The following is a 25,561-nucleotide window of genomic DNA, read 5'->3' as shown; positions in this document are numbered from 1 at the left end:
TCTAACAAAAGACAGGCATTGTTGTAAAGTTTCATTTAGGAAAGAAATTTTCTTTTCGAGACTAGTAAAATTTTAGCAATTAAGTGAAGGAAAGAAAATGTGAATTTATTGGTCGAGTTGTTCATGTGACTTACAAAAGAGGTCAATTTAGAAATCCAGCAAAACTGTATAACTAGAGTTGTTAAGTGTCGTCCAGTCAGTTGCAACTCAGAGCAACCTTGTATAGGGTTTCCAATAAGCAGCTGGGGAGTTTGAACCACCTGCCTTGCAGTTCAAATCGACCTTGAGGTCAAGTGCTTATCCTAAGGCACCACACTTGGACTCCTTAAGTCTTTCAAGAGTTTGGCACAGTGGCCAAAGCTCTCAGCTGCAGGAGAAAGATGTGGAAGTGTACTTCTGTTAGGTTTTACAGCCTTGGGAACTTGCGCTCTTTCCTAAAGGGTGACAAGCCTCAGAATCAACTTGACGGCAATCGGTTTGGTTTTCTGGTTTTATAAGTCTCTAATCTAGTTCCGTTTATTAGAAAGTCTTTATAATTGGTCTTCTGAATTCGTTCTGTTGTTGTTGTGAACCTTACATTACACGTATTTTTTAGTCATTTTGTCAGTTAACGATCCATTTGAAAAGTATTAGCACAGCAGCAGTCGCACGTACGGATGCTGAGAAGTACCAAGTTCATGTTGAGTTTTAGCTCTATTAGTTGGTGGTTGGTGAATGGCTTTGGACAGGAAGAGTTAGCGGACAGTCTTGTTTAGAGAACGCACAAGGAATTCAGGCCACAGGACAATGCATGTGAGATGACAGCACATTTGTATAACGTAAGCCAAGCTAGAAGCACATAACAGAAGCAAGGCAGGAGCAAGGATTCTGTTCTGCAACAAAATTTCAAAAGTGGAAAAGTAGCACAAAGGTAATACCTTCAGGTCTTGCCTTTCCAGGTGCAAAAGTTCAGCCCCTCTGATGTCATGGCGGATGAAGATCTCTTTGTACTCTCCCAAATGGAGCAGATCCAGCCAAGCAGCAACTTCCTCTGTGCCCCATTTCTGAACTACCAAAGTTAAGAGCAAAACCCCCTTAATTTCTACATGCTCAATGCATCACAAAGCAAAGGTTGGCCAAAGAAGATGCAAAACAGAGTTGAGCAGCAGTGCTAGCCGAAGGGACAGGTTAAAGGTGCTGTTCCAACAAAGCTTCACCTTCTTTTTTCCCCCCATGCAGGTTACAAACTGCCAATAAACACAAGGATATGGCTACACAAAGACATTCACTGTTGTGCTGCCTGCCAGGCCTTTGGATTTAGTCCTGCTCCCTCATTAAAGCAGTTCAAACTACAAAATTCACCCCACTCCTCACAGATCATTATGAGAAAATTGGCCTTATGCATAAATGAAGGACAACCACATCAGAGCACAGAATGAAGGATGACTACATCATTACATAACTTCCAAATATGGCGCTGTGGGTTAACATGCTGGACTGCAAGGTTGGGGTAAACCACAAGGTCAGTGGCTCAAGCTCACCAGCCACTCCTCGGAAACCCTATACAGGGCCGCTATCGGTCAGAACCAACTCGATGGCAACACCTTAGCAACAACAACAACAGCTGCCAAATCACTAAGAATCCTTGCCTTGCCAAGTTGACGCATGGTCTTAACTATCAGAGCCAACATTACTCTCTCCTTGCACATCAGCGCCAGACGGACGACACTAATGTGCAAAATAGATAATTTTTTGCTATTGCTGAAAATGTGAAATGTTGGATAAGAAGACAGTCAATAAGTGAAGAATAGATGTAGGCATAAAAAATATATTCCACATGATTAGGCTTAGTGACACAAAGTCTAAATTAGCTCTGATTACAGGGAATTCTCATCCTTCACAGTAGTTACATGCTATAAAGTCACACTGAACATTAAGCTGCTGCTCCTGGGGAAATACTGGATTAGGTCTCTGAGAGCCTCTGGTAACAACAGATTTTGTCAACTGTTCAATCCATAACCTTGTTTCTGTTTAAAGACACTTTAGTTAATACATATTGTTGGTTCATGAACATTAAACTCATATAGAGAAATAGCACTACAACTCATGCCTTTACAACGCTGATCTGACACATGTATTTTCTCCACAAGTCACGTCACAGAGCCTTCTTGCACTTAGGGACACTAGGCAGCACTTGAGCTCTATGCTTGGGTATTATTTTAAACTGCAAAAATCACCAACTAAAAAGCACAGACGCGTGAAAAGTGTGTCACTAAATAGACCTAAAATGGACACTTGTTTATGATTGGAGTGCTCATCCTGTTTGACCTCAGCTGGGAATGTGCCGTGGACATTGGCTTGGGGAGTTACAAATAAATGTCAGCAAGTAAACAAAATCACAAATATGAAATCTCTGAATAATGAGAATTAACTGTAATTCCTTTGACCATATATGAAGCCAACTATAGTCAGAAATGAGCTATAAATGCTAGCTAAAATTTAAAATCTGATATTGGGCACTCAGCCATTGTTTGTGCTCTTGCTGACTTCAAGTGCTGCCTTTGTTGATTCCACTTCTATTAACAATGATAGCAATTAATATTTGGTTTACTCAATTTACTATGCCACGATAGAATGGCGTCAGCATTGCTCTCTAAGATGAGTTGGCTTATATTATTTTTTTCAGCAACTGTAGTCACTATCTTATGCATTTTCATCAGCATTGACTGGCTAGATGAAGGTATACTTGCTTTATTTAGTTTTATATTTCCCTTAAATAGCTGCCTTATAAATATCACAGATTGTTTTATCACTTTTTAAAAGAGAAAGTGAAGTTGGAAGAATTAGAAAATGATCTGATTATGAAAAGCATCTCCCACTACCTACGCAGAATTTGAAGGTGTCAGCAGTAAATTTCTTCTCTAGGGGTAAGCAAGCAGCAAAGACAGTTACACTTTGTTTGAAAATGCAGGTATCACAGTAGATTGTTATTAGTGAAGGGTTGAAATGGAGTAGTAAGTCCTTAAAGCAGGGGAAAGAGAATATGGAACGTTAGATGAAAGAATAAGCTGAAGAAGTAAATGAAAGTTTCTAAGTTCTGCTTACTAAAGAGATCTAGATTTTGAACTTTGAGAGGAAACAAACAAGGTTACATACTGGCGCCCTGTATTGCTATTGATAAAGATAAAGAACCATCAAAACAGACCCACTAACATCCATCAAACCAAGCAGAAACAAATCGGTACGTACCTTTTCTTATGGGGTTCACAACTATCAATTCCTGGTGAACACTGTAACTTAGGTTAGGTAGGATAGGATTTTAACAAGTTGTGTTTTTCATAGTGCTATACTTTGCCCTCCAGGGTGGACCACCTACCAGGTTGTGAACTTGTCTTCGGCTTTGGAACCTTTTCCTTTTTAAACTTTGGCACTATACGGAATACTGTGCTCTTGTTGTTTCTTTTGGTGCAATCCATTGGAGGCTCCTGTTTAAATTGGGTAAGAAAATAACTTTTTGAGGATGTTAAGAGACCGAAAATGCCTCACTCTGATAGCATAGGAATAAGTTATGAACAGTGAAATTATGTTGTTGTTAGATGCTGTTGAGATTGTTCTGACTCATAGCAATTCAGTCTGGCAGAAGAGAACCACCCCATTGAATGTCCTCGGCTATAATCTTCATGGAAACAAGGCCTGGTCAGAATCAACTTGGGTTGTGGGTTGTAGTGGGTTGTGAGTTGGGCTGTTAACCACAAGGTCAGTAGTTTGAAGCTCCTAGCCAATCCACAGAAGAGATGAGGGGTTCTGTTCCTATAAAGATTTACAGCCTGGGAAACCCCATCCAGGGTCCCTATAAGTCAGAACCAACTCAACAGCACATCTCCACCAGCACCACCACCCATCTTCATGGAAGCAGATTATAAGATCTGTCTCCTGTGGAGCCAGGGGTGGGTTCGAACTGCCAACCTCTTGGCTAGCAGTCAAGTACTTAACCGTTGTGCAGCCAGTTAGTTATTAAATATTATTGGATAGTGGTAACCTTGTCAAAAAAAACCCTCATGATTAATGTTCTTCTGAGAACACACTGATGCGCCCTTTTGTTCACCTGAATTCCATTTTTCACTTGTTCGAGAGCAATGCATTTCAAAGTAGTGTTGAGAATTGACTTTCTCCTGAGAATATTTTTCAGAGGATGAGTTCACATGCTATTGTCAAAGCTTACAGGTTATCCGGAACCAGGTTGGATTTGACATACCTCATCCTCATTTTGATGGAAGATGTAATAAAGCCAAGGAATCTCTGTCAATTTTTGTAGTTCCACTTCCACGGAGTGCAAGGCATCGGATACTCGCTCTTCATGTGGCGATTCCAACTGCTATTTACCAGCAGATTAAAAAGAAAAACAAAGACAGACTTAGTGGCCACCTTCAAATAGAACAAATTATTTCATTTTGACAATGAACAGCCTCATCTTCTACTACACTAGGGTTTTATTGTGAAGTAGGAAAAAAGAACATAGTCTTTTATGTTGACTTGACTTTTTAAAAAATCTGGGCAGATTTTGTCTACTCTTTATGCCCCAACGAAGATGTAAGTAGCTAATATGATTTTAATCATATCTCAGAGGAAACACTGCCCCCCCCTTTTTTATTTTATGTTCCCACACCCCTCTCTCTCCCTTCTCTTTCTTTCGATCTTTTCTTTCTATCCATCCACTCATCCAACCCCTTGCTTTCCCTCCTTGGATGCTGAACAGTCATTATTCTACTTATTTGTGTCCCAAATCCTTCTGATCTATATAGGTCACTATGTGAACAAATAAGAGTTTTCAGAATTTGTCAAAACTTGTCATATAAAAAGAACTGATTGGCACACACACACACACACACACACACAAATTGCTTGGAGACTCAGAAGTACAAGCTTAAAGAAAACTACATAAAAACTCAGAAACATGTCTGATGGAAAGCTTTTATAAAAATCATGGCAAAGCAAAAGGCTGAAAGGCTTGTAATCTGTAGATTAATCAAAATGTATTAGTCAGAAAAGTGGCCTTAGATGCTTCAAAGAGAAATGTTGTTGTTAAGTACCGTGGAATCGGTTCCAACTCACAGTGACTCTGTACAGGGTTTCCAAGGCTATATATCTTTACAGGAGTAGAAAGCCTTATCTTTCTCCTGCAGAATGGCTGGTAGTTTCGAACTTCCGACCTTGAGGTTAGCAGCCCGATTCGTAACCACGACACTATTAACTGGTCATCAATTATATACACTAACCCAATGAAAGCAGTTATTATGAACACTGTTGATGGTGGTGGTGTTAAGTACCACTGACTTGGGTCCAACTCATAGTGACCCTGTATAGGGTTTCCAAGTAGAGGCTTGTGAGTTTGAACCACTGACCTTGAGGTCCAGTGCTTATTCTACAATGCCACACCAGGACATAAGCATAGATCAAGTCAATACTGGTATGCTCTGAAATGCGAGGATTCTGGTCCTAACATGGTTACTAACTAACTAGTCACACAGACAAAACCGACTGTCATAGAGTTGACTCAGACCCTTAGTTACCTCCTAAATAAATATTAGGATGTGATTAGATTATTTCTGAGGTCTCTTCCAGCACATCAATACTTTTATGGGTTAATGAAAAATTGTAGAGTAAGTCCATAGACATGCACAGAATTTTAGAACAGAACGTTCAGAAAGCATAATTCTGTTATTTACTATGGATATTGTTTTTTGTTTCTTCTGTTGTTTAAAAAAATCTACCATTTCTTATCATTAATAAAAACAAGGAACCTCCACAGAATATATGTCTTATAAAATGGATAAACGGGTTATTACATACACATTCTAGAAATAAAATGAAGAGTAAACATTAACTGTTCCCAAATACATAAGTCAATAAGTATTGCTACTAGGGTTCCAGTTCATACATGCACAGATTTATTCCAAACCAAATATGTTTACACAGGTCCGTGCAGTGGATTAATGCAGACAAGTTCTCTCAAGTAACACGCCTATCTTAGTCTCATTAAGGTGCTTTCAAAAAAGGAACACTTTTTGTGGCCTGGAAAAAAGAATTTTGAGACCATAGCTAAAACCAAATTTTTAACAAAATTCAAATTGACAAGTTCCCAAATCATTGAAGAGTTGCAACAAGTTTACAGAAAGGCTGCTCCACATAAAACAATCATTTTTAGATGAATCAAGCCTTTTAAGGAAAGCCAGATTGACCTCAAAGAGGAGCCAAGATAGGAAAGATCATCAACCTCAACAAATATAGAAACTGACTAAAGTCAAGAAACTTGCGCAAGTAGACTATAGAATTCATTACCACTCATGTGGTTCCATATTTTCCATTTTAAGTGAATTCCTTGGTCTCATTGAGGTTTCAGTTCAATGACTACCAAAAACATTATACAAAGATGAGCTAACTCAAAGAGTTGGTCTTTTTATCAGTCTTGTAAGCAAGGCTGCTAATGAAGATGATTTTATGGAATAAATCATAGCTGGGGTAAGTCTTGGATTTACCAATACGATACAGAGAGCCAAGGTACAATCAAAACGGTGACTTCTGAGGGGGTCTGCTGGGTCAGTTAAATCAAGGTTAGTTTAGAAGATTATTAGTTTCTCAACACACAGTATTACACTAGAATTTGTGAATAACCCACAGCTGACCACTAGGTGGCATCAACAGCCAACGTGCAAGAACATTTGAAAACCCGTGTGGACATAATGAAACGCTAACACGGCTAATAGGACATCTGTGGCTTTCTTCTAGTACTTACACTTGAGATCCACAGACTGTACTGGATTTAGAGTGAGCCTAAAGTTGATCTCCATGACCAATCTTAGCTAAACTTGGGATATGGCGAGTTCCTGAAATTCAGAATTGGAGACCCTGCATCTGTCTGGAGGACCATCCCAATCATACTTCAAATGAACTCAGGGAAAACACTTACATAACTTACTCTACTTATCTAGAACGCTTTATGAAGTTCAAAGTTGACTGAACCGAGACTGTCCTGCACATATGAAGGAAAACCTCTACTCCTGGGAGTCTGAACCATTACTTCCTCTCAGGGCTATGATTTCTTGAAGGCAAGAGCAAGGGAAAAAGGAAACCCCAAAGACCAAGGCCAAAGGAGCTCTGGTAGCACGTTGGTTACGATTTGGGCTCGTTACCAGCTGTTCCACAGGAGAAAGATGAGACTTTCTGCTCCTGTAAGGATTTACAGCCCCCGAAACCCTACGCAGGGTCATTATGGGTCAGAACCGACTCCATGGCACACCACAAGACCAAGGCTGCTTCTGCATTAGGCTCTGACAAATGCATGCTCCCTAGTGGGGAGGGAAGGCCCATCCATCCATGTCATCACTCTTGATATATCATCAGTGGTTTCCTTTCCTTACCAAAGGAACTCTGCCAACTAGTAAAGATTCCGTTTCATTGTACAGTGCCTTCACGTTCACGGCTATCTCCGCGGCAATGTCTCTGGTAAGACTCTACAAAAGAAGAACATCAAAGACAAGTGGTTCTGAATTCAAGTGTGATTCAACCATCAGTAAACAACTTAAATTCATATATCAAGTATTTTTTTGAACTTATTCCAAAATTCTGTTGCACTTGTGAAATTTCACACACACTTGCTAGTATAATAACAGCTCTTCTAATTATTATATCACAGATGAATGCAATGACTGTAGTGATTTATTTAGGATCCCATCTCCTACGTACAGACACGTGTTGGCTGCTATCAACTATACATAAGGCAGTTTCAAGAGTCTGTGGAAATATGCCATTCAAAGATAATGGAATTTTTCCAAGAACTTTTGAAACCCCCTCATATGCATTTCCATACAAAAATTAAGTTAAGGAAAATAATGTTTTTAAAAGAGGTAGTATCTAATTACAATTTGTTCTAGCCACTGACTCTTGTTAATTCCTATCAGATGGTTTTACAGATAGTAATCTTGGGGAACAGAATTTATTTGTATAACGTCAATTGAATAACAAAAAGAATAAAATACTTCTGTCAGTTTCTTTCTATCCTATAGCATTGCAACCATGTATCACATTTCAAACCAGTTTTTTTCTGTCCACTACTAACTTCTAGGTTAAAATTGTACAGAAACATCAATTTCCATGTTAATATAACAAATAAGATAAAAAGTAGTTTCAATGCATAACTCAGAAGTGAACGGGCATCTCTAACAAAATGTCCACTGCATTATCTAGGCATGTCCTACAAAGAGGTTCAGGAGAGAGGGTTCATGAAGGAGCAAGGAGGGACACAGGAATGACTAAGAGGAGAAGGACCAGAAAGAAGATGGTAAGGTGATAAGGACCGAAAGTGAAATAAAAAGGATAAATGGACAGAATTTAGGAGTGGGAATGGAAAAATGGCAGGGAAAGGAAAATTAAAAGAAAAATTTGGCTACAAATTTATCACAAGTTTCTGACCAAGACTTCTATGACTATATAACTTTTTTGCTAAGGGTGTAGTATATTTTATAATATTGAAAAATATGTGTAACACACCAAAACATCTGTAGACTGAGAATTGACCACTGTCTCCTCACCTCTGGGTACTTGGGGTTGGCTTTATTCAGTGCATGGGAGCAGGCATTGACAGCGTGGGCTAGTTCTTGCTCCAAAAGGCAGTGGATTGTGGCAGCATCACAAATCCTGAGAGAGAAACACAGAACAAAGCCAGTGAGCAAAAGTCTTTTTTGAGCCCTGCTGATTGTTTAAAATGTTGAAGAGGTAGGATAAGGCAGTGAAAAATACAATATAAAAACCAGTATGGAAAAAAAATTTAAATGATCACTCAATTATAAACTGCATGAAATTTACATTTTTACATGTTTCTAATCCCACTGCCGCAAAGAATGTGTATGGCGCTAAAAATCTTTAGAGAACAGAGAAACAAAATGAAGTTCCATTTGGAAAAACAAAATATGAAAGGACTTCCAAAAGTCTGTTGAAAAATCCCATTATCTTTCCATTACATTTTTCTATGGATTTCATGAAGCCTCCATGGATCGTTATCCAGTGAAACCTGTGAACCCCAAAACCTGTGCAAGGCAAAATCTGTCATCACTGAGATGAAGCAAAGTGAATAATTTGTTGGATGTAAAACGGACAAGGTCTGTAAACCTTCACTCAGTTCACAATCAAAAGGTTTAAAAAGAAAGAAAGAAAAGGTCCCAACTTCTCAGCACACCATAGATGGCTGCTGTCAAGTTGGCATTGGTGGATGGTGACCTTGTGTACAAGAGAACAAGAGGTTACCCAGTCCTGATGCTGCCACGCCCATCTCTATAGCTATTCTGCCAATCCCTCTCCCTGAGGTTGTCCTGCAACTGTGCTGGTCCTGTGTTTCACCAAACATGATGTCTCCAACAACGTATGCCTCCTGTGATGTGGCCAAAGCAAGTCATTCTATTTTATTCATAAGGGTTGGCTAATTCTTAGAAGAGGATCATCAGGCCTTTTTCCTTAGTCTGTCTTAGTCTGGAAGTTCTGCTGAAAACTGTCCACTCTAAGTTGCCCTGTTGGTATTTGAAATACTGGTGGCACTGTTTCCAGTAGGATCCGGCCCTTGCATTTATGACCTGGTCTGTACCTCTCTGTCTATGTTGAACTACTCTGGTACTATGTCAACATTTCAGTTACCTCAAATTGTGATAATACCACACACACACCCTCCTCTGCACCTTTGAACAGGTTGGTTCCTGTTTAGATTCTCCTTCTCTTACTCTTCTCTCAAGACTTGGCACAAAGGTTACTTCCTCCAGGTAGCCCTCCTATATTTCCTGTGGCCTGCTGTGTGCATCCACAGTGCCCACACTGTACCCTGAGCAGAAGTTAGGTCACGCTTCTCACTCCTGCTACTCTGTGAGCAACTATGGACAAAGGGCCAAAGCGCACTCATCTCGGTACCTCCTGTGTCTAATATGGTTCCTATCTCTATCAAGTTGCTGTTGCCAAATTCATCCCATATACATAGATCTTAACAAAGCTCAATGCTCAAGGCAGGCGTCCTATAAAAGTTAAAACCAAAAATCTGTTTGGCTTTAAGATGACTCCAGAGGATACATTTGGTTTAACAAGTGCAATAGTTTCGGAGGTTCATTCAGCTTCTGTGGCTGCAGAAAGGCTGGATTCCATAAAAATGTGAAATTCTGTTTTGCTTTTTCCCCTTTGTGTTTAGGAGTCTTCAACAGAATCTTTGAACAAAATTGTCAGCAATGTCAGTTTGCCAGGCACTATCTAGTTATTTTGGTCTGACAGCAAAAAGGGCATTTGTTCATGGAGGTTACTGGTCTCCTATTCCATTTCCTCCCCCGCCTGATTCTTCCTTCTTATTGCTCCTGGCAAACAGAAACCAGCTGTACTTTGGATGGGTGGCCACCTACAAACTATGAATACCACATGTACATTTTTCATAAAGTGTCACCATTCTCTTCAATTGTGTTCAGATTGTTCCATTTCCAGCATTCTAGTTTCCCAGTCCCTCTGTCTTCTCATCTTTGCTCTAGAGTCATTTTTCACCTTTTGGTCTCATGTAGGTTTTTTAACGGAGCAGTGTACTCACAGATCATATTATTTTTTATATTGTGTGCCGATCTGTTATTTGGCTAAAAGGTATAGTTTTGGTTCAAGGTTTAAAGAGTATTTCCAGGCAATTGTCTCAACTGGTCCAATACATTTTTAAAGAAAATTCTGCATTTTTCTCCCATTCTATCCAGTTCCATCTGTTGTGGTCCTGATCAGAATGGTCGGTAGTGGTGGGAGGCAGCATTTAGTTCTGGTCTCAGGGTAGATGTGACTATGTCTCATGTAGATTATTAGCTCTGTAGATTACTACCTTCTTCTATGAGACTTTGGTTTGCTTCTTTCTCTTTTGCTTTTACTGAATAGAGACCAACAGTTGTATCTTAGACAGTTGCTGGCATGCTTTTAAGACCCCAGGCGTGCCTCACCTCACTGGGATGCAGAACATGGACTGTGTGATGTTACGCAACCGAGTTGTCCCATGAGACTAAGGTCCTAAGACAGAAAACCATTCTTGCAAGGTATTTGGCTATGTCTGAGCAGTTATGTCTGCAACTGTGCCCTCTATGATTATAACATGCACACACACTACAAGGGGGCTTCAAAAAGTTCATGCTCAAATGGGATGAAAAGATAATAGAATTTTTTCATGAACTTTTTGAAGCCCCCTCGTATCTGTACACATATGCCCTTATAAATACCTACCTGCACACCTATGTGCTTGGATACATACAGATGTGACCATACACTCTTTTTTTTTTTTTTGGTTATTGTTAGCCTTGGTGTCAAAGTATATATGTGACCCTCTTTAGCACAAACATCCTTTTCTCTTGGGAACTTCTTGGTGGCATAGTTTCCACTGGTCCCAATGCACACTTTCACCTCACCTTCTATGCTACCTTCCTATCATGAAAAGAACAGCTACCTCTGCTCTAGTGAGCAATTTTCCCTCCACCTCCTCAACCCTCGTAACCACCAATGAACATCAGTCTCTATATTGATTCCCTAGCAATGGACCAATGAGCATCAGTCTCTTTTATTGGTTTGCTAGCAATGGACCAATGAGCATCAGTCTCTTTATATTGGTTCACTAGCAATGGACCAATGAGCATCAGTCTCTTTATATTGGTTCACTAGCAATGAACCAATGAGCTTCAGCCTCTTTATATCGATTTGCTGGCAATGGCATGGTGGTACTGCAATGGTTAAGTCCTCAGATGCTAACCGAGAGGTCAGCAGTTTGAATGTACCACCCAGTGACTCCATGTGAGACAAGACCTGGTGATCTGCTCCTGTAAAGTTCCCTCATTGCCATGAAGTCGACTCTGACCCCTAACAACCCCGGAGCACAGAGAAGAACGGCCCCATAGTTCCTAAGGCTGTAAATTTTTACTGAGGCACACTGTCACATCTTTCTCCTGTACAGCAGTTGCTGGATTTGAACCGCCAACCTTCTGGTTGACAATCTGAGTGCTTAACCACCGCATCACCAGGGTGCCTCTGTTAAGGCTATTGTTGTTAAGGGCTTTCGAGTCAGTTCCCACTCATAGTGACCCTGCACAGGGTTTCCAAGGAATGGCTGTTGGGTTTGAACCACTGACCTTGTGGTTATCAGTCCAATGCTTATTCTTCAGCACCATCCCAGGACTTGCTGTACAGTCTAGAAAAATTTTATGAGGCAGTTCTAGTCTGTCACATAGGGTCACAATGAGTCAAAAATCAACTCAATCATATCTAACAACAACAAATGCAACAGGTATGTGGGTGGTACAGTGTAAAGACTGTGTATAGGATGTGGAAACAAGTAAGACCGGAAGGAGCACTGTGTGGCAGGGTACGTTCGTTAAGCTCACCACTGTGTTAGGGAAACCCTCTGATTCAGACTATAGGGAACACCTATTGGGAGTGGGGAAAGGCTGACAACAACAGCAATTCTGAGGCACAAACGATGTCACAAAGGAAGAAGAAAAAGAAGACCACTTTTTCAGACCTCACTAGCAACTGAAATTAAGTATTTAAATTTTTTAAGAAGCTGGCTCAGGCTACAGTTCTAGTCTGAAAGCCAACAAGCTCGCCGTACCTAGTAATGAGCTCCTCGGCTGCCTGGGAGCACAGCTGCATCTGCGACGCCTCTTCTGTTGCCAAGTCAACAGCGTGATGAATGTACAAATGGGTCCGGATAACTGATTTACCAGAATCGTATTTCTGCTTATCCTCCCAAGATTTCAGAGTGCTTTCGAAAGCCTATTTTAAATCAATATCACAATAACTTGTTAGATGACAGCTCTGAGGACCTAAGAAATGTACATTTAGGTAGCATATATTTGGCTTTGAAATTATAGTGGCTTGTTTCCTAATCTAACATCACATCAAATAAGTGACAAATAGAAAAAAGATATTTCAACTTTTTTAATGTAGGATAAGTTAATATAATTTGTGAAAATGAATGTATCACTGAAAAGTTATAAAAAGCTTCAATTTATGCTCCGATCTCTATTATATTATATTTATTATGCTAGATAGAATGGCTATGGGCAATCTGTAACAAACAGTTAAAGGTGTGAGCTTCACTTAAAATTTAATTTAAAATGAGCATATGTGTTTATATTTCAAACCGCAGATGTCCCAGGTGACAGGAGACTTAAATCCTTTTCCTTGTTTTCTATATATTCTTTTCAGAACAATTTCAGATTTTAAAAAACAGGTTAGAAAAAGTCTAGGAAAACCATTTTTTGTTACATACTCTATCCCTTGTTAGCATCTGAGCCCGATTTTTGTGCACAATTTTGATAATCCCTGGAGGTTGCACCCAGGCTTCACCGTCCACCTGGACCGGAAGTCCCTCATCACCAAATATAGTGATTTTTACTGCACGGCACTGCAATTAAAAAAAAAAAAATTAAGTTATTATAAGATATAAATCATCCTATAATTTTACATTTATTCTGCATTCAAGCTTGAGTTCAGAGCTCAGAACACTCTGTTCTGTAGACATGGAGTCCCTGGGTGGTACAAAAAGTTATGCTGAAAGGTGGGCAGTTCAAAGCTAGCCAGCAGCACCTTGAAAGACAGGCCTGGGCATCTGTTTCGAAACTGTCACAGTACTGAGAACCCTATAGAGTAGTTCTACTCTGTATGCATGGGGTCACTGTGAGTAGAAATTGACTGGAAAGCAATTAGCAAAAGTATTCTATATAACGTTATACTTTACACCGCAACACCACAATGACAACGGGAAGGGAGAGAAAGTGTTCTACAGATGAACCTACAGTGTAGGGGTACCTCCCCACCCCAACACCCCTCCTCCCCATAGTGGCCCAAGTAATGCCATCAGATTTGATTACAGAAACACACCTGGGCTATTCGGTGATGCTGTAGCTTAATGACCCGTGAAACGGCCATTTGCACACTATCGAAGACAGCAACGACTTCCAAGATCTTGTCATCAAATGACGGTGCTGCAAATATCTGAAAGGAAAAACTACATTGCACTTCCACTGAAAAATTAAAGATCCATATTTAGAGTTTACATAAACAATGCAAATTCTAAATATAAGCTTACAAAAATAGTAAGCAGAAGAGTAATATAATAGTAGATATTAATAATTTGAGAGGAGAAGAAATTTCTGAAGATAGCTGAAAATCAACATAATAAAGAAGCTTTTAAAACCCACATACAAGTAACATCCACGCCTCTCCTAAAGCTCCCTTTGGAGTAGTGATAACTCATCACGGCACACAACCTGTTCATACATAATTCAGATACCTTGATAAAATGATGGATGCAAGCTTAAAAAATCAACAAAGCCTGAAGGTGGTACAGATTTCATAAGGTAAAAGTTAATGAACGAGCAAGTACGAGCCTGTTCATGTACTGTCTTCTAAGAGGCTCTATTCTTTTGGGAAATCTAGCAAGGTATCAGTATGCATGGAGTCCTGGTATAGCACTGTGGGTTAATGTGCTGGAGGCAAAGTCAATTTTGAACCACAAAGTTGACAGTTCAAGCTCACCAGCCGCTCATTGGAAATCTCATGTTGTTGTTGTTAGGTACCATTGAGTCGCTACCGATTCATAGCACAACAGAACAAAACACTGTCCAATTCTGGGCCAACCTCACAATTGTTGCCATGCTTGAGTCCACTGATGCTGCCACTTTGTCAATCCATCTCGCTAGAGGTCTTCCTCTTTTTCTCTGACCCTCCGCCTTATCAAACATGATAACCTTCTCCAGTGACTGGTCCCTCCTGACAATATGTCCGAAGTATGAGAGACGAAGTTTGGCCATCCTGGCCTCCCATACAGGGTTGCAATGATTTGGAACCAACTCGATGGTATTTAACAATAATCAATACACATATGCGCATTATATCTTAATATATTTTTTAGAGAATTTGAGACAATTAAAAAAAACTCAATGGATGAAAAATATGTAGACAGATTTTGATTTTACATTAAGTGGAGTTTTTCCAAAATTAACTCTAAATTTATGCTATAGTACTTTTTTCATTTTATTCTCTCCTTTCTACATCAAATACTTATGTGTGTGTGTGGGGCGGAATACAATATAAAGGAGTATCCTAAATAAAACATACATTGAAAATATCAAGACAAGACTTTACTAATATTGATGATTGCTTATCACTCTTATTATATCAGATTGCCTGGATTTGAATCCTGCCTCTGCTAGGTCTTCTCAATGGCAAAATTTAGATAAAAACTGTGGGGATTTGATAATGAATGAGAAGTTACTAGACTATTGCTTGCCAACCTAGTAGGTGTTCAAGCAATGCTGGCTTTATTTATCTCTATTTCGTTGATTTCGTACCCACAAAATAAATGTTTGAGTAGTGACATACTAACGAAAACTGTTGACGGCTAATGTAAAATTTTATATTTAATAGGATTGGACTATGTTCATATTATGAGAACTACAAACATTTTCCAATCTATTTTAAACTTTAATCCGGTCTGTGCATTTAAGAGCTCACAGAAAATGCTTAGGTTGTTAAGTGCTGTTGAATCGGTTCCGACGCGTAACGACTTGTGTTTTCCAGGCTGTAAATCTTTGTGGGAGCAGAAAGCCTCATCTTTTTCCCATGGAGTGCCTGGTCGCTTAAACCGTTGACTTTGTGGTTCAAAGTCCATTGATTATTGTACAGAGGCACCAAATGAATCAGTTGTTGTTGTTAAGTGTGGTCAAGTTGGAGTTATTAAATCATAAGCCTCAAATCCAAGGGCCTATCAATCCATCAATGTATATGATTATTCAAGCAAAGATTGTAATGACACTTCTCAGTTGTATTGTTGCTATATAAACCTTAAGAATTTAAAAATAATTACATTTGTTACATTAATATATTTGTTAGATTTTAAAATATTTAAATGTATGTGTGTACACTGATGATATGTACTGTGGAGACGGTTCCAACTTACAGTGACCCTGTATAGGGTTTTCCAAGGCTTTAAATCTCTGCAGGATCTGAAAGCCTCATCTTTCTCCCACAGAACTGCTGGTGGGCTCAAAATTCAGACCTGTGGTTTTCAGTTCGTTGTTTACCATATGGATGGAGTCACTGTGTTCCCCATATTATTCCTGGTTGTTGCTGGTTGTGCCATGGTAACCCTGTATAGGGTTTCCCAGGCTGTAAATCTTCATGGGAGCACAAAAACCTCATCTTTCGTAGCTGGTAGATTCGAACTGCCGACCTTGTGGTTAGCAGCCCAGCTTGTAATCCACTACGCTAACAGAGTTGATTCCTAACCCTGAGAAAATTGGTCAGTTGTTGTTAAGCATTGTTGAGTTGGTTCTGACTCATTGCAATCCTGTCCAGGGCTTCTGAGGTTGTGAATCTTTGCAGAAAAAAGCCTCATCTTTCTCCTAAAATACATATATTTATATTTGGAAAGTTGGAAGTACAGAAAGGTATCATAATAGGCTGAATCACGCCACTCCAAATGGCCACGTCATAATCCCCTGATCTTATGAAAATGACCTTAAATGGAAAAATGGGCTTTTCAGATGTGATCAAGTTAAGGATTTTGAGACGGAGAGATTATCCTGGATCATCTGGTGGGTCCAAGGTAATCAAAAGGGTCTCAGAAAAGGAGCTGAGAGTGATGCCCTTATCAGCTTAGAAGATGAGGCTGGGGGAAGGGGCACAAGCCAAGGAATGTGGGAGACCTCTGAGGCTGGGAAGGGCAAGGAAGGGAATTCTCTCCAGAGCTTCCAGAAGGAACCCAGCCCTGCCAGCACACTGATGTTAACCTGTTAGACATATATCATAACTTATGTCATACACAGTGCAAGAAAATAAAGGTTTTAAGCCATTAACCTTGTAGATGCAATAGAAAACGAATACAGGTTTGAAAGGAAAAAGTAAAAAATTCCCTTCTTCAGCCCTTAAATCTCTTTTACAAAAAAAGTGTCCACCTAGAACAATTTTAAATATATTCCAAGACAGATGCATCTATATATAGACAGAACATATAATGATACCAAAATATATCAATGAGAGACCATATAAATAAAATCTTTTAAAATCTGCTTCACCTCTCATCTCCCAATGAGAAAAGAAAGGCACATTCCAATGGAAGAAATGAATGACAGGTGATTGATTACCACGTTTAAAACATCAGGTTTTTTTCCAGTAATTTCATTATTTTTGAGGAAACAAACTTCTTGTGCTACTTACATCATCCTCTTTAGTTCCACCCCAGAAATTAGTGCCACCAGCATAGCTGGGGATGTTTAACACTGCTATGCCTTGCAGACTTGGAAGAGGAATATATTGTCCATCACACTGCAAAACAAAAATACTAGCAGTTAGATGCAAAGCCCCACGCCACTAGGATGGAAGATACTAGAACACTAAAAACGAAGGGCAATGGAATAAAGTGTGTTGATAAGTTTGCTTTTACACACTATCCAGGCCTTTATCTTTTAAAATTAAAAATATTAAAGCATAGATAACCCTAACAAAAGCTATTATAGAAAACAGAATTTAAAAAATAAAACAAAACAAAAAACCAAACTCAACTCTTCTCTCTTCCAAAATTAGGCATTACTTTTCCCAAATCCTTTTCAGGTCACTTTAGACATTCTCATTTGCATTGTGCTCGTCATTGTTGTTAAGTGCCTTTGAGTCAGATCCAACTCACAGTGACCCTGTAAAGGGTTTCCAAGGAGCAGCTGGTAGGTTTGAACCACTAATCTTGCTGTTAGCAGTCCAGTGCCATCCTACAGTGCCACACCAGGATTCTACAGTTATACTTATTTTAAATATCCTTTTTTTCCTTTTAAATGTGATAAATACATATGTAGCAAAATATTTTTCATCTCAACAGACTTCACATGTACAAGTCAGTGATATTAATTACATTCATCATATGTTCAACCGTCACCATTATGTTTCCAAATGTTCCCATCAGCCTTAACAGAGAGAAAGCTCTGGTCCTCCAAATCTCACCTAGCACCTCTATCAGGCCTGGGGACACTGCCACTGCTTTATGACTAACTTTAACTGGCTAAACTCCAAGCGGAGATTTTCAAGTACAGGGAGAGCCCAATTTATGAATGGATCTGAGCTACTGAGAACTGCACTTAATTATCTGTACTGCCAGGGTATGTACGACTTGTCAGTAGTAATATGTACCACATATAATTTTGCAGCACATAATTTGCTGATGTTACCATTCTCAGATGTTCATAAGCAGATGCTTACATGGAATGTTTCCAACTCCCCAAAGAAAAGCTTTATAAAGATACTGTAGTAAAAGGCAGGGATAATGGAGCGCAATGTGGGACCCTACCCAGAGAAGCAGTGCCACCAGAGATGGAGGCAGAGATGAGGACATGGAGAGAGAGAGCAGCTGAGGGCTCTAGAGTCATGGAAAGAGAAAGGCTATGTGCTAGTGGCCAGGAGGCAGGCTTGCAGAATGTGCTTTGGTTGTTTAAATGATAATATATTCCTGAGTGTTTTTGTGTACAACTGCCCCCCACCCCCTCAAAAACAAACAAACAAAAAAAACCCAGAGGGAATAGAAGCAAATATTGTTGAATGATGATGCACAGAGGAGACTGTAATCATTGCAATGAAACGATGAGTGTAAAACCACCAATGTTCTTCCACGTAAACTATCACTGAATTCGCAACAAAAACTTAAAAAAAAAAAACAACCCAAAAACACAGAGGATGTAAATGCACACATAAATACATATAAAAAAATTTAAATGCTACCAAACATAATGAAACCCTCCTTTAAAAAAAAAAAAAAATGCAGTCATAATGAAAACTGTACCAAGAGAGATTCGACTTTCAGTCAGAACCAACTTAAGACAGAGATAATCATTTACAACCATTTAACCCCATCATAAGTCGGGGACCACCTGTAGTCACAATCAAAGTCAAGTTATAAAACATGCACATAGAAAGGCACCTGATATTTCTTGCCTTCTAATTTATCACTTCAATGAAAATTAAATGGAAAAACCAAACAAAAAAAACAAAATGCCATATGGCTGGTGAAGTAATTACTACATGTTAATAAATTCCTACTGAGTGAAAGCAGAAGTGGTACCTTTTCTATGAATGCTGTCTCCTGAACTAATTTTCTTAATGCTATGTGCTTGATTTCATCTAATAAGGAAAAAAGAAAACCACTAAGGAGACAGATTTTTTTTTTTAAGTTACTAAATGAAAGATAGGAGTCCTGGTGTGGCACTGTAGGATAAGCACTGGACTGCAAGGTTGGTTTGAACTACAAGGTTGAAGGTTCAAACTTACCAGTTGCTCCTCGGAATCTCTATACAGAGTCTCTATGAGTATGAACAGACTCAACGACACTTAACAACAACAACAATAACAACGAAAAATAATAAAATAACACTTGTTGTTGTTAGGTGGCACTGAGTCAGTTCCGACTCATAGGGAACGTAAGTGCTAAAGAACAAAACACTGCCCAGTCCTTCACCTTCCTCACAATCATGTTGTTTGAGCCCATTACTGCAGCCACTCAGTCAATTCAGCTCCTTGAGGATCTTTCTCTTTTTTGCTGATCCTCTACTTTACCAAGTGTGATACCCTTCTCCAGGAACTGGACCCTTCTGATAATGTGTCCAAAACACATAAGATGAAGTCATCCTTGCTTCTAAGGAGCATTCTGGCTGTACTTCCTCCAAGATGGATTTGTTCATTTTTCTGGATGTCTACAGAACATTCAATATTCTTTGAAAACACCCTAATTCAAGTGCATGGATTCTACCTTCAGTTTTCCTTATTTGCATGTATATGAGGTGACTGAAAATACCATGGCTTGGGTCAGACTCACCTTACTTCTCAAAGTGACATCTTTGTGATTTTTGTTTAATACACGAAAAAGGTTTTTTTGCAGATTTGCTCAATACAATACGTCTTGACTGCTTTGTCCATGAGCGTTGATTGTGGATTCAAGTAAAATGAAATCCTTGACAATGCCAATCTTTTCTCGCTGATAATAATGCTGCCTATTGGTTCACTGGTGAGGAGTCTGTTTTCTTTACACTGAGCTGTAATCCATACTGAATGCTGTAGTCTTTGATCTTCATCAGTAAGAGCTTCAAGTTCTCTTCACTTTAACCAAGTAAGATTGTGTCATCTGCATATTATACATTTTTAACGAGTCTTCCTCCAATTCTGATACTCTGTTCTCCTTCATCTCGTTCAGGATACAGATTCAATAATTAAGGTCAAAAGACATACATATCTCTCCTGAATTTAGGCCATGCAGTATCCCCTTGTTCTGCATGAACAACTGCCTCTTGTCCCAAGTACACATTCCACATGAACACGGCAGAGTGTCCTAGAATTCTCACTCTTTTCAACTTTATCCATAATTTTTTATCATCTACACAATTGAATGCCTTTGTATATTCAATAAAACACAAGTAAACTTCTTTTTAGTGTTCTATGATTCTCAGCCACATCCACCTGACATCAGCAATGATATCCCTTTTTCCACATCCTCTTCTGAATTTGACTTAAATTTCTGGCATTTCACTGTTGATGTACTACTGCAATCAATTTTAATTATCTTCAGTTTAACTGGCCTTGCACAGATCGTAATGACATTGTTCAGTAATTTCCACATTTGGTTAGATCACCTATCTTTGGAATAGGCACAGATACAGCTCTCTTCCAGTCACCTGGCCAGAAAGCTGTCTTCCAAATTTCTTGGCATAGACGAGTGAGTGCGTTCAATGTTGTATCTGCTTGTTGAAACATCTCAGTTTGTATTCCATCAGTTCCTGGGTTCTTGGTTTTTGCCAATGCCTACAGTGCAGCTTGAATTCTTCCTTCATTACCCTCAGTTCTTGATCATATGCTACCTCGAGAAATGGTTGAATGCTGACCAATTCTTTTGGGTCCAGTGCTTGTGTATTCCTTCTAGCTTCTTTTGTTGCTTCTCTCATTGTTCAATTTTTGGTCCACAGATTCCTTTATAACCGCAAGTTGAGGCTTGCAATATCGAAGAGATAATGAGGAATCCCTGGCTAGTAAAAACAGTTCATGTCCTTGGCTGGTGATAGAAAGGTTGGTGGCTCAAGCCCACCCAAAGGCACCGTGGAAAAACTGGCAACTTCCTGCTAAGGAACCAGCTGTTGAAAATCTTACGGAGTACAGTTCTACTCTGGTATATATGACTGGACTGCTAACCACAAGGTTGACAGTTCAAATCCACCAGCTGACCCTGTGTTGGGTCACTATGAATCGGAACTGACTCAACGCCACTAACAACAACAACAACAACAACAACAAGTCTAAATCAACCAACTGGTTTAGTGACAGTAAAAGTTAAGTTGTCATTGATACCCAGAATCTACCTCTTTGTTAGTATAAAGCTGACAATGCCATTTAAAAAGCCTTGTTCTATTTTACCGCTTATGGGTTTGTTAATCAAAAAGAATTTTGGCTAAAACACCTCCACAATTGAAATTTTTTTCTCAATTGAAAAAGGCAATTTCAGATTGTCCTCAAGATGAATTTACCTCAAGTTGAACCCTTTGTTCTAAATTCTTGTACGATCTCTGTAGTAACTCCCTGGTTCCAAGGACTCCATACCACATGAAGTTTTTAGTCCGGCTCCTGAAAATCAATGTTGGCATGCATTTCAGTAAGTAGTGCTTATTAATTGCTCTTCAAGTGAAAGAGATGAAAAATAAAATTCACATAGAATTGCCTACACTTAACAATATTGTTGCTGATACCAAAATTACCTGCATTTTTCAGGGTGCTCTTCTCGCTTATTATTAAATTCTAACGAAATTTTGGCATCTAATCCAATCCCAAAGTAATTGTTCATGACACATTTTTCTGAATATCCATCTCTATGATGATAAGACAAAAAAAAAAAAAAAAATTAAAAGTCCATCAGTTGTAGGTTCATGAAAACAGTTAAAATTTGTATACGAAATTGTACTTAAAACTCCTCAAATTAAGTTTTCGTTCCTTAGAAGAGTTAAATGTTGCAGTAATCGCTCTCCATAATCGTCCATGTCTACAGCCCCGTAGATGTACAACTCTCGGTACCCATGGTATAAAGGGAGGGTGGACATGGGACAACAGGACAGAGTCATAGTTTACTTTTCTGGGTCTTCGTGCTTCTAGTCCCCTTACTACACAAACATGCTGCTGCTGCTGCTGTGTGCCGTGGAGTCGGTTCCAACCCATCGCGACCCCGTACAGGGTTTCCGAGGCTATAGATCTTTACGGGAGCAGAATACCTCATCTTTCTCCCGTGGAGCAGCTGGTAGTTTCGAACTGCTGTCCTTGCAGTTCACAGCCCGATTCGTAACCACTACACTACCAGAGACATGACAGGGCGACAATGGGAGGGCCAATGTTCCTCTCATTAGAACAGCTCCTTCACATCGACTCTCAACAATGGACAAGTATTGATTGAGCAAAAAGTACTAGACCCAGTCCATCCTGTTAGGTTTAAACCCTTCCTTGAGGAGTATCATTTGATAAACAAGACATCACAAATCCAAATTTTTAAATGGAAAAAGGAAGTATTCCTTCAATGCTGAAAGTTTTTATTTGCTCTGAGGAAGGAGAGATCAATGTGGGCAGGAGCTTGCTGAAATACGTAAATCCAGAAACTGAACTTGAACAATGACTAGATGTGGTGAGACTGAGAAGTAAAAAGAAGGGTCAGAGGTAAACATGGGTGTGAAGGCACTGCAAAATGGAATCCTCGTCATTGGGTTCCTACCAGACAGAAGAGCAGGGACAGTTGAATAGGAACCTTGTTTGTGGACAGACCATAGAAACTGAGGAATTTCAAATGAGCCAAAGTGCTCATCATCAATAACTTTTGAATAGATTTTCTGATTATCCTTTTTGTGAAAACATATATATTGCAATGCATTTTTTAAAATGTTATAATTAATAGAAGACAAGAGACAATGAAAGCCAAAACAAAATATTTGCAAAAGTATTTTCTTACAATGAATCTGGATCTGGGTCAATAAATGGTGTTGCACCAAAAGGATCAATATTTGCTAGTAACATTTTGTTGATAATAGAACTCCCAGCAATCGAGGCAGCTAGTCCTGCTCTTAAACCTGGCAGGAAAAAGAAATACACACAGGATCACATGTTAGGAAAAGACATTGAATGAACCAGTTCATTGATTTCAGGCCTTAATTTTCATTCAAACATCTTGCTCCCATAGTTTCCAATGCCTACTCTTCTCAATCAAAATTAATAACTATGATTTTGGTGAATGTAAGATTGGGTTTTTTTGTTGTTGCTTTTTTTAAACTTTTTATTGTGAATTGGGTGAAGATTTATAAAGCAGATCAGTTTTCCTTTCAACAAATCACACACATTTTATTTCAGCTCACTGGTTGCAATTTCCACAATGTAACATCACTGATCCCACTTCCTCCCTGTGTTTCCTGTTTCCATTCCTCCTTCCCTTGTTGTTGTTAAGTGCCGTCGAGTCAGTTTCGACCCATAGCGACCATGAATTGGGTTTCCGAGGCTGTAAATCTTTACAAGAGCAGATCGCCTCATCTTTCTCCCACGGAGCAGCTGGTAGTTTCTAACTGCTGACCTTCCGGTTCGCAGCCTGATTCGTAACCACTACGCTACCTCCTTCCCTAAGCCTTCTTAATCTTATTCTTAGATAAATGCTGCCATTTTGATCTCAAATCGTTGATTATTCTAAGGAGTACATACTGCCCTATGTTATTATTTATATTACAGATATGTTTTTGTCTGTTGTTTGGCTGAAAATTGATTCATGAGACTGAGTCCGAGTCTAGTTCTGAAGGGTAGAAGACAAGGCTTTTGATACTTCCTAAAATCTATACGCTGCCTTATAAAATGAAGCAGATGAGCAACACATGGAAGTCTCTTTGTGACAGTGGTGCATATACCTGATCAACAATTTTATATAAATTCAATGAACATATATTACTTCCTTGTATTCATTTTTTGAGAATTTAAAATAAAGGCTGAATTACCCTAAGTTACGTGGAGCTTCACTTCTATACTCTCAAAGTGTATATAACAAATACAAATGCTTCAAGATGTACGTACAAAGGTTAAAAACTCATTGCTGGTGTTGAGAATACAGTATTGTTGCTCTTGTTTGTTGCCCACTGAGTGGATTCCAACTCAAGGCAACCCTACGTATCCCAAAGTAGAACTGTTGCATAAGGTTTTCAAGACGGAGACAGCTCACAAGCAGATCAACAGGTCTGTCTTCCAAGGTGACTCTAGGTCTGAACTGTCAACTTCTTGGTTGATGGTGGAGTACTTAACCATTTGAGCCACCCAGGGACTCTTATTATTGTTATATGCATTCAAGTCAGTTCCGACTCATAGAGACTCTGGTTAGGGTTTTTAAAGAGTAGCTGGTAGGTTTGAACTGCCAACCTTGCTGTTAGCAGCCCGGTGCTCTCAGTACAGTATTAGTACAGCACAGGTATTTATGGATTTTAGAAAGCATCCAAATATGTAAAATTTCACATTTATTCATATATGATTTTTATTAACTGTGGTACTCAAAACAAATAAAATGTTTAGATTTGCTCAATCCAATTTTAAATTTACAAGCACTAAAGCGTGGAGAACCAAAAACCAAAACCAAACGTACTGCCATCAAGTTGATTCCGACTCACAGCGACCCTCTGTAGGGTTTCCGAGACTATAAATCTTTAGGGAGCACATAGCTCATATATCTTCTGAGGAGCAGCTGGTGGACCAGAACCACCCACTTGTGGTTAGCAGCACAATACCTAGCCCACAGTGGCACCAGGGCTCCTTGTGTAAAAAGAGGACAAAATATAGAGACCCAAGGAAACAAAATTTTTTTTAAAAAGGGAGAGGAAACACATGTCATGCAGTTGAGAAACACCGGGAGACGAGGAAAATGGTCCTTTTTAGGCAAACATTCTTTTCCTCAACAATGTATTCTTCTTAGAGGATTATTATTATTAACTATTGTCACAACTAAAGTTTAGCTGATCAGCAAACAATCAAGAGGAATTTTATCCTATCATGTACTTTTCTAGCTTTGAATACATTTTGAATATGCTATACTTTGTTAAGTCTAAATAAGCAAACAAAGAAACAACAAAGCATGAGGAAGACTAAAGAACAGTTTGGAGAGGGAAAGAACCACACTCCAACTGCCCCATAGACGAGTCAAATATTTTCTAACATATTCTAAGGTTAGCCATATTCACAGCTTGCAACCCAGAAGACTCATGCCAGGGTGTCTGGTTGGAAGACAGACCTGGCCTCTCTCTACAGAGTCCTTCCTTAAACTAGAAATATTCCTAATTTGTCTTTCTCTCTCTCTCTTTTAATCATGATGTAATCCATCCATCACAAAATTCACCATTTCTGTGTGTATAATTCAGTGTTTTTTATTATTACAGTGTTCTGCAACCATTGTTGTTGTTAGGTGCCATCGGGTCGGTACTGACTCATAGCGACCCTATGCACAGCAGAATGAAACACTGCC

General features: G+C 39.2%; 1 protein-coding gene across 2 annotated transcripts in view; it reads right to left on the bottom strand.

Moving 5' to 3' along the window:
• DGKH (diacylglycerol kinase, eta) overlaps nucleotides 1-25,561 on the bottom strand; it is a 251,394-nt gene that overhangs the window by 4,784 nt on the left and 221,049 nt on the right. Inside the window, exons 18-29 of one of the 2 annotated variants that reach the window (XM_006837609.1) lie at nucleotides 23,030-23,147; nucleotides 21,798-21,908; nucleotides 21,570-21,666; nucleotides 17,239-17,346; nucleotides 13,900-14,013; nucleotides 13,289-13,423; nucleotides 12,626-12,789; nucleotides 8,568-8,673; nucleotides 7,398-7,490; nucleotides 4,235-4,354; nucleotides 3,356-3,464; nucleotides 918-1,048 (exon numbers count right to left, since the gene is read on the bottom strand). In XM_006837609.1, the coding sequence (XP_006837672.1) occupies nucleotides 918-1,048; nucleotides 3,356-3,464; nucleotides 4,235-4,354; nucleotides 7,398-7,490; nucleotides 8,568-8,673; nucleotides 12,626-12,789; nucleotides 13,289-13,423; nucleotides 13,900-14,013; nucleotides 17,239-17,346; nucleotides 21,570-21,666; nucleotides 21,798-21,908; nucleotides 23,030-23,147 (1,406 nt within the window). The remainder of the gene's footprint in view (nucleotides 1-917; nucleotides 1,049-3,355; nucleotides 3,465-4,234; nucleotides 4,355-7,397; nucleotides 7,491-8,567; nucleotides 8,674-12,625; nucleotides 12,790-13,288; nucleotides 13,424-13,899; nucleotides 14,014-17,238; nucleotides 17,347-21,569; nucleotides 21,667-21,797; nucleotides 21,909-23,029; nucleotides 23,148-25,561) is intronic. The other variant, XM_006837610.1, reaches the window with a different exon arrangement.

Source organism: Chrysochloris asiatica, unplaced genomic scaffold (genome assembly GCF_000296735.1).
Source record: "Chrysochloris asiatica unplaced genomic scaffold, ChrAsi1.0 scaffold00022, whole genome shotgun sequence".
Lineage (NCBI taxonomy): Eukaryota > Metazoa > Chordata > Mammalia > Afrosoricida > Chrysochloridae > Chrysochloris > Chrysochloris asiatica.
Note: the sequence above shows the minus strand (reverse complement) of the source record. Positions and strands in the feature narration are given on the sequence as shown.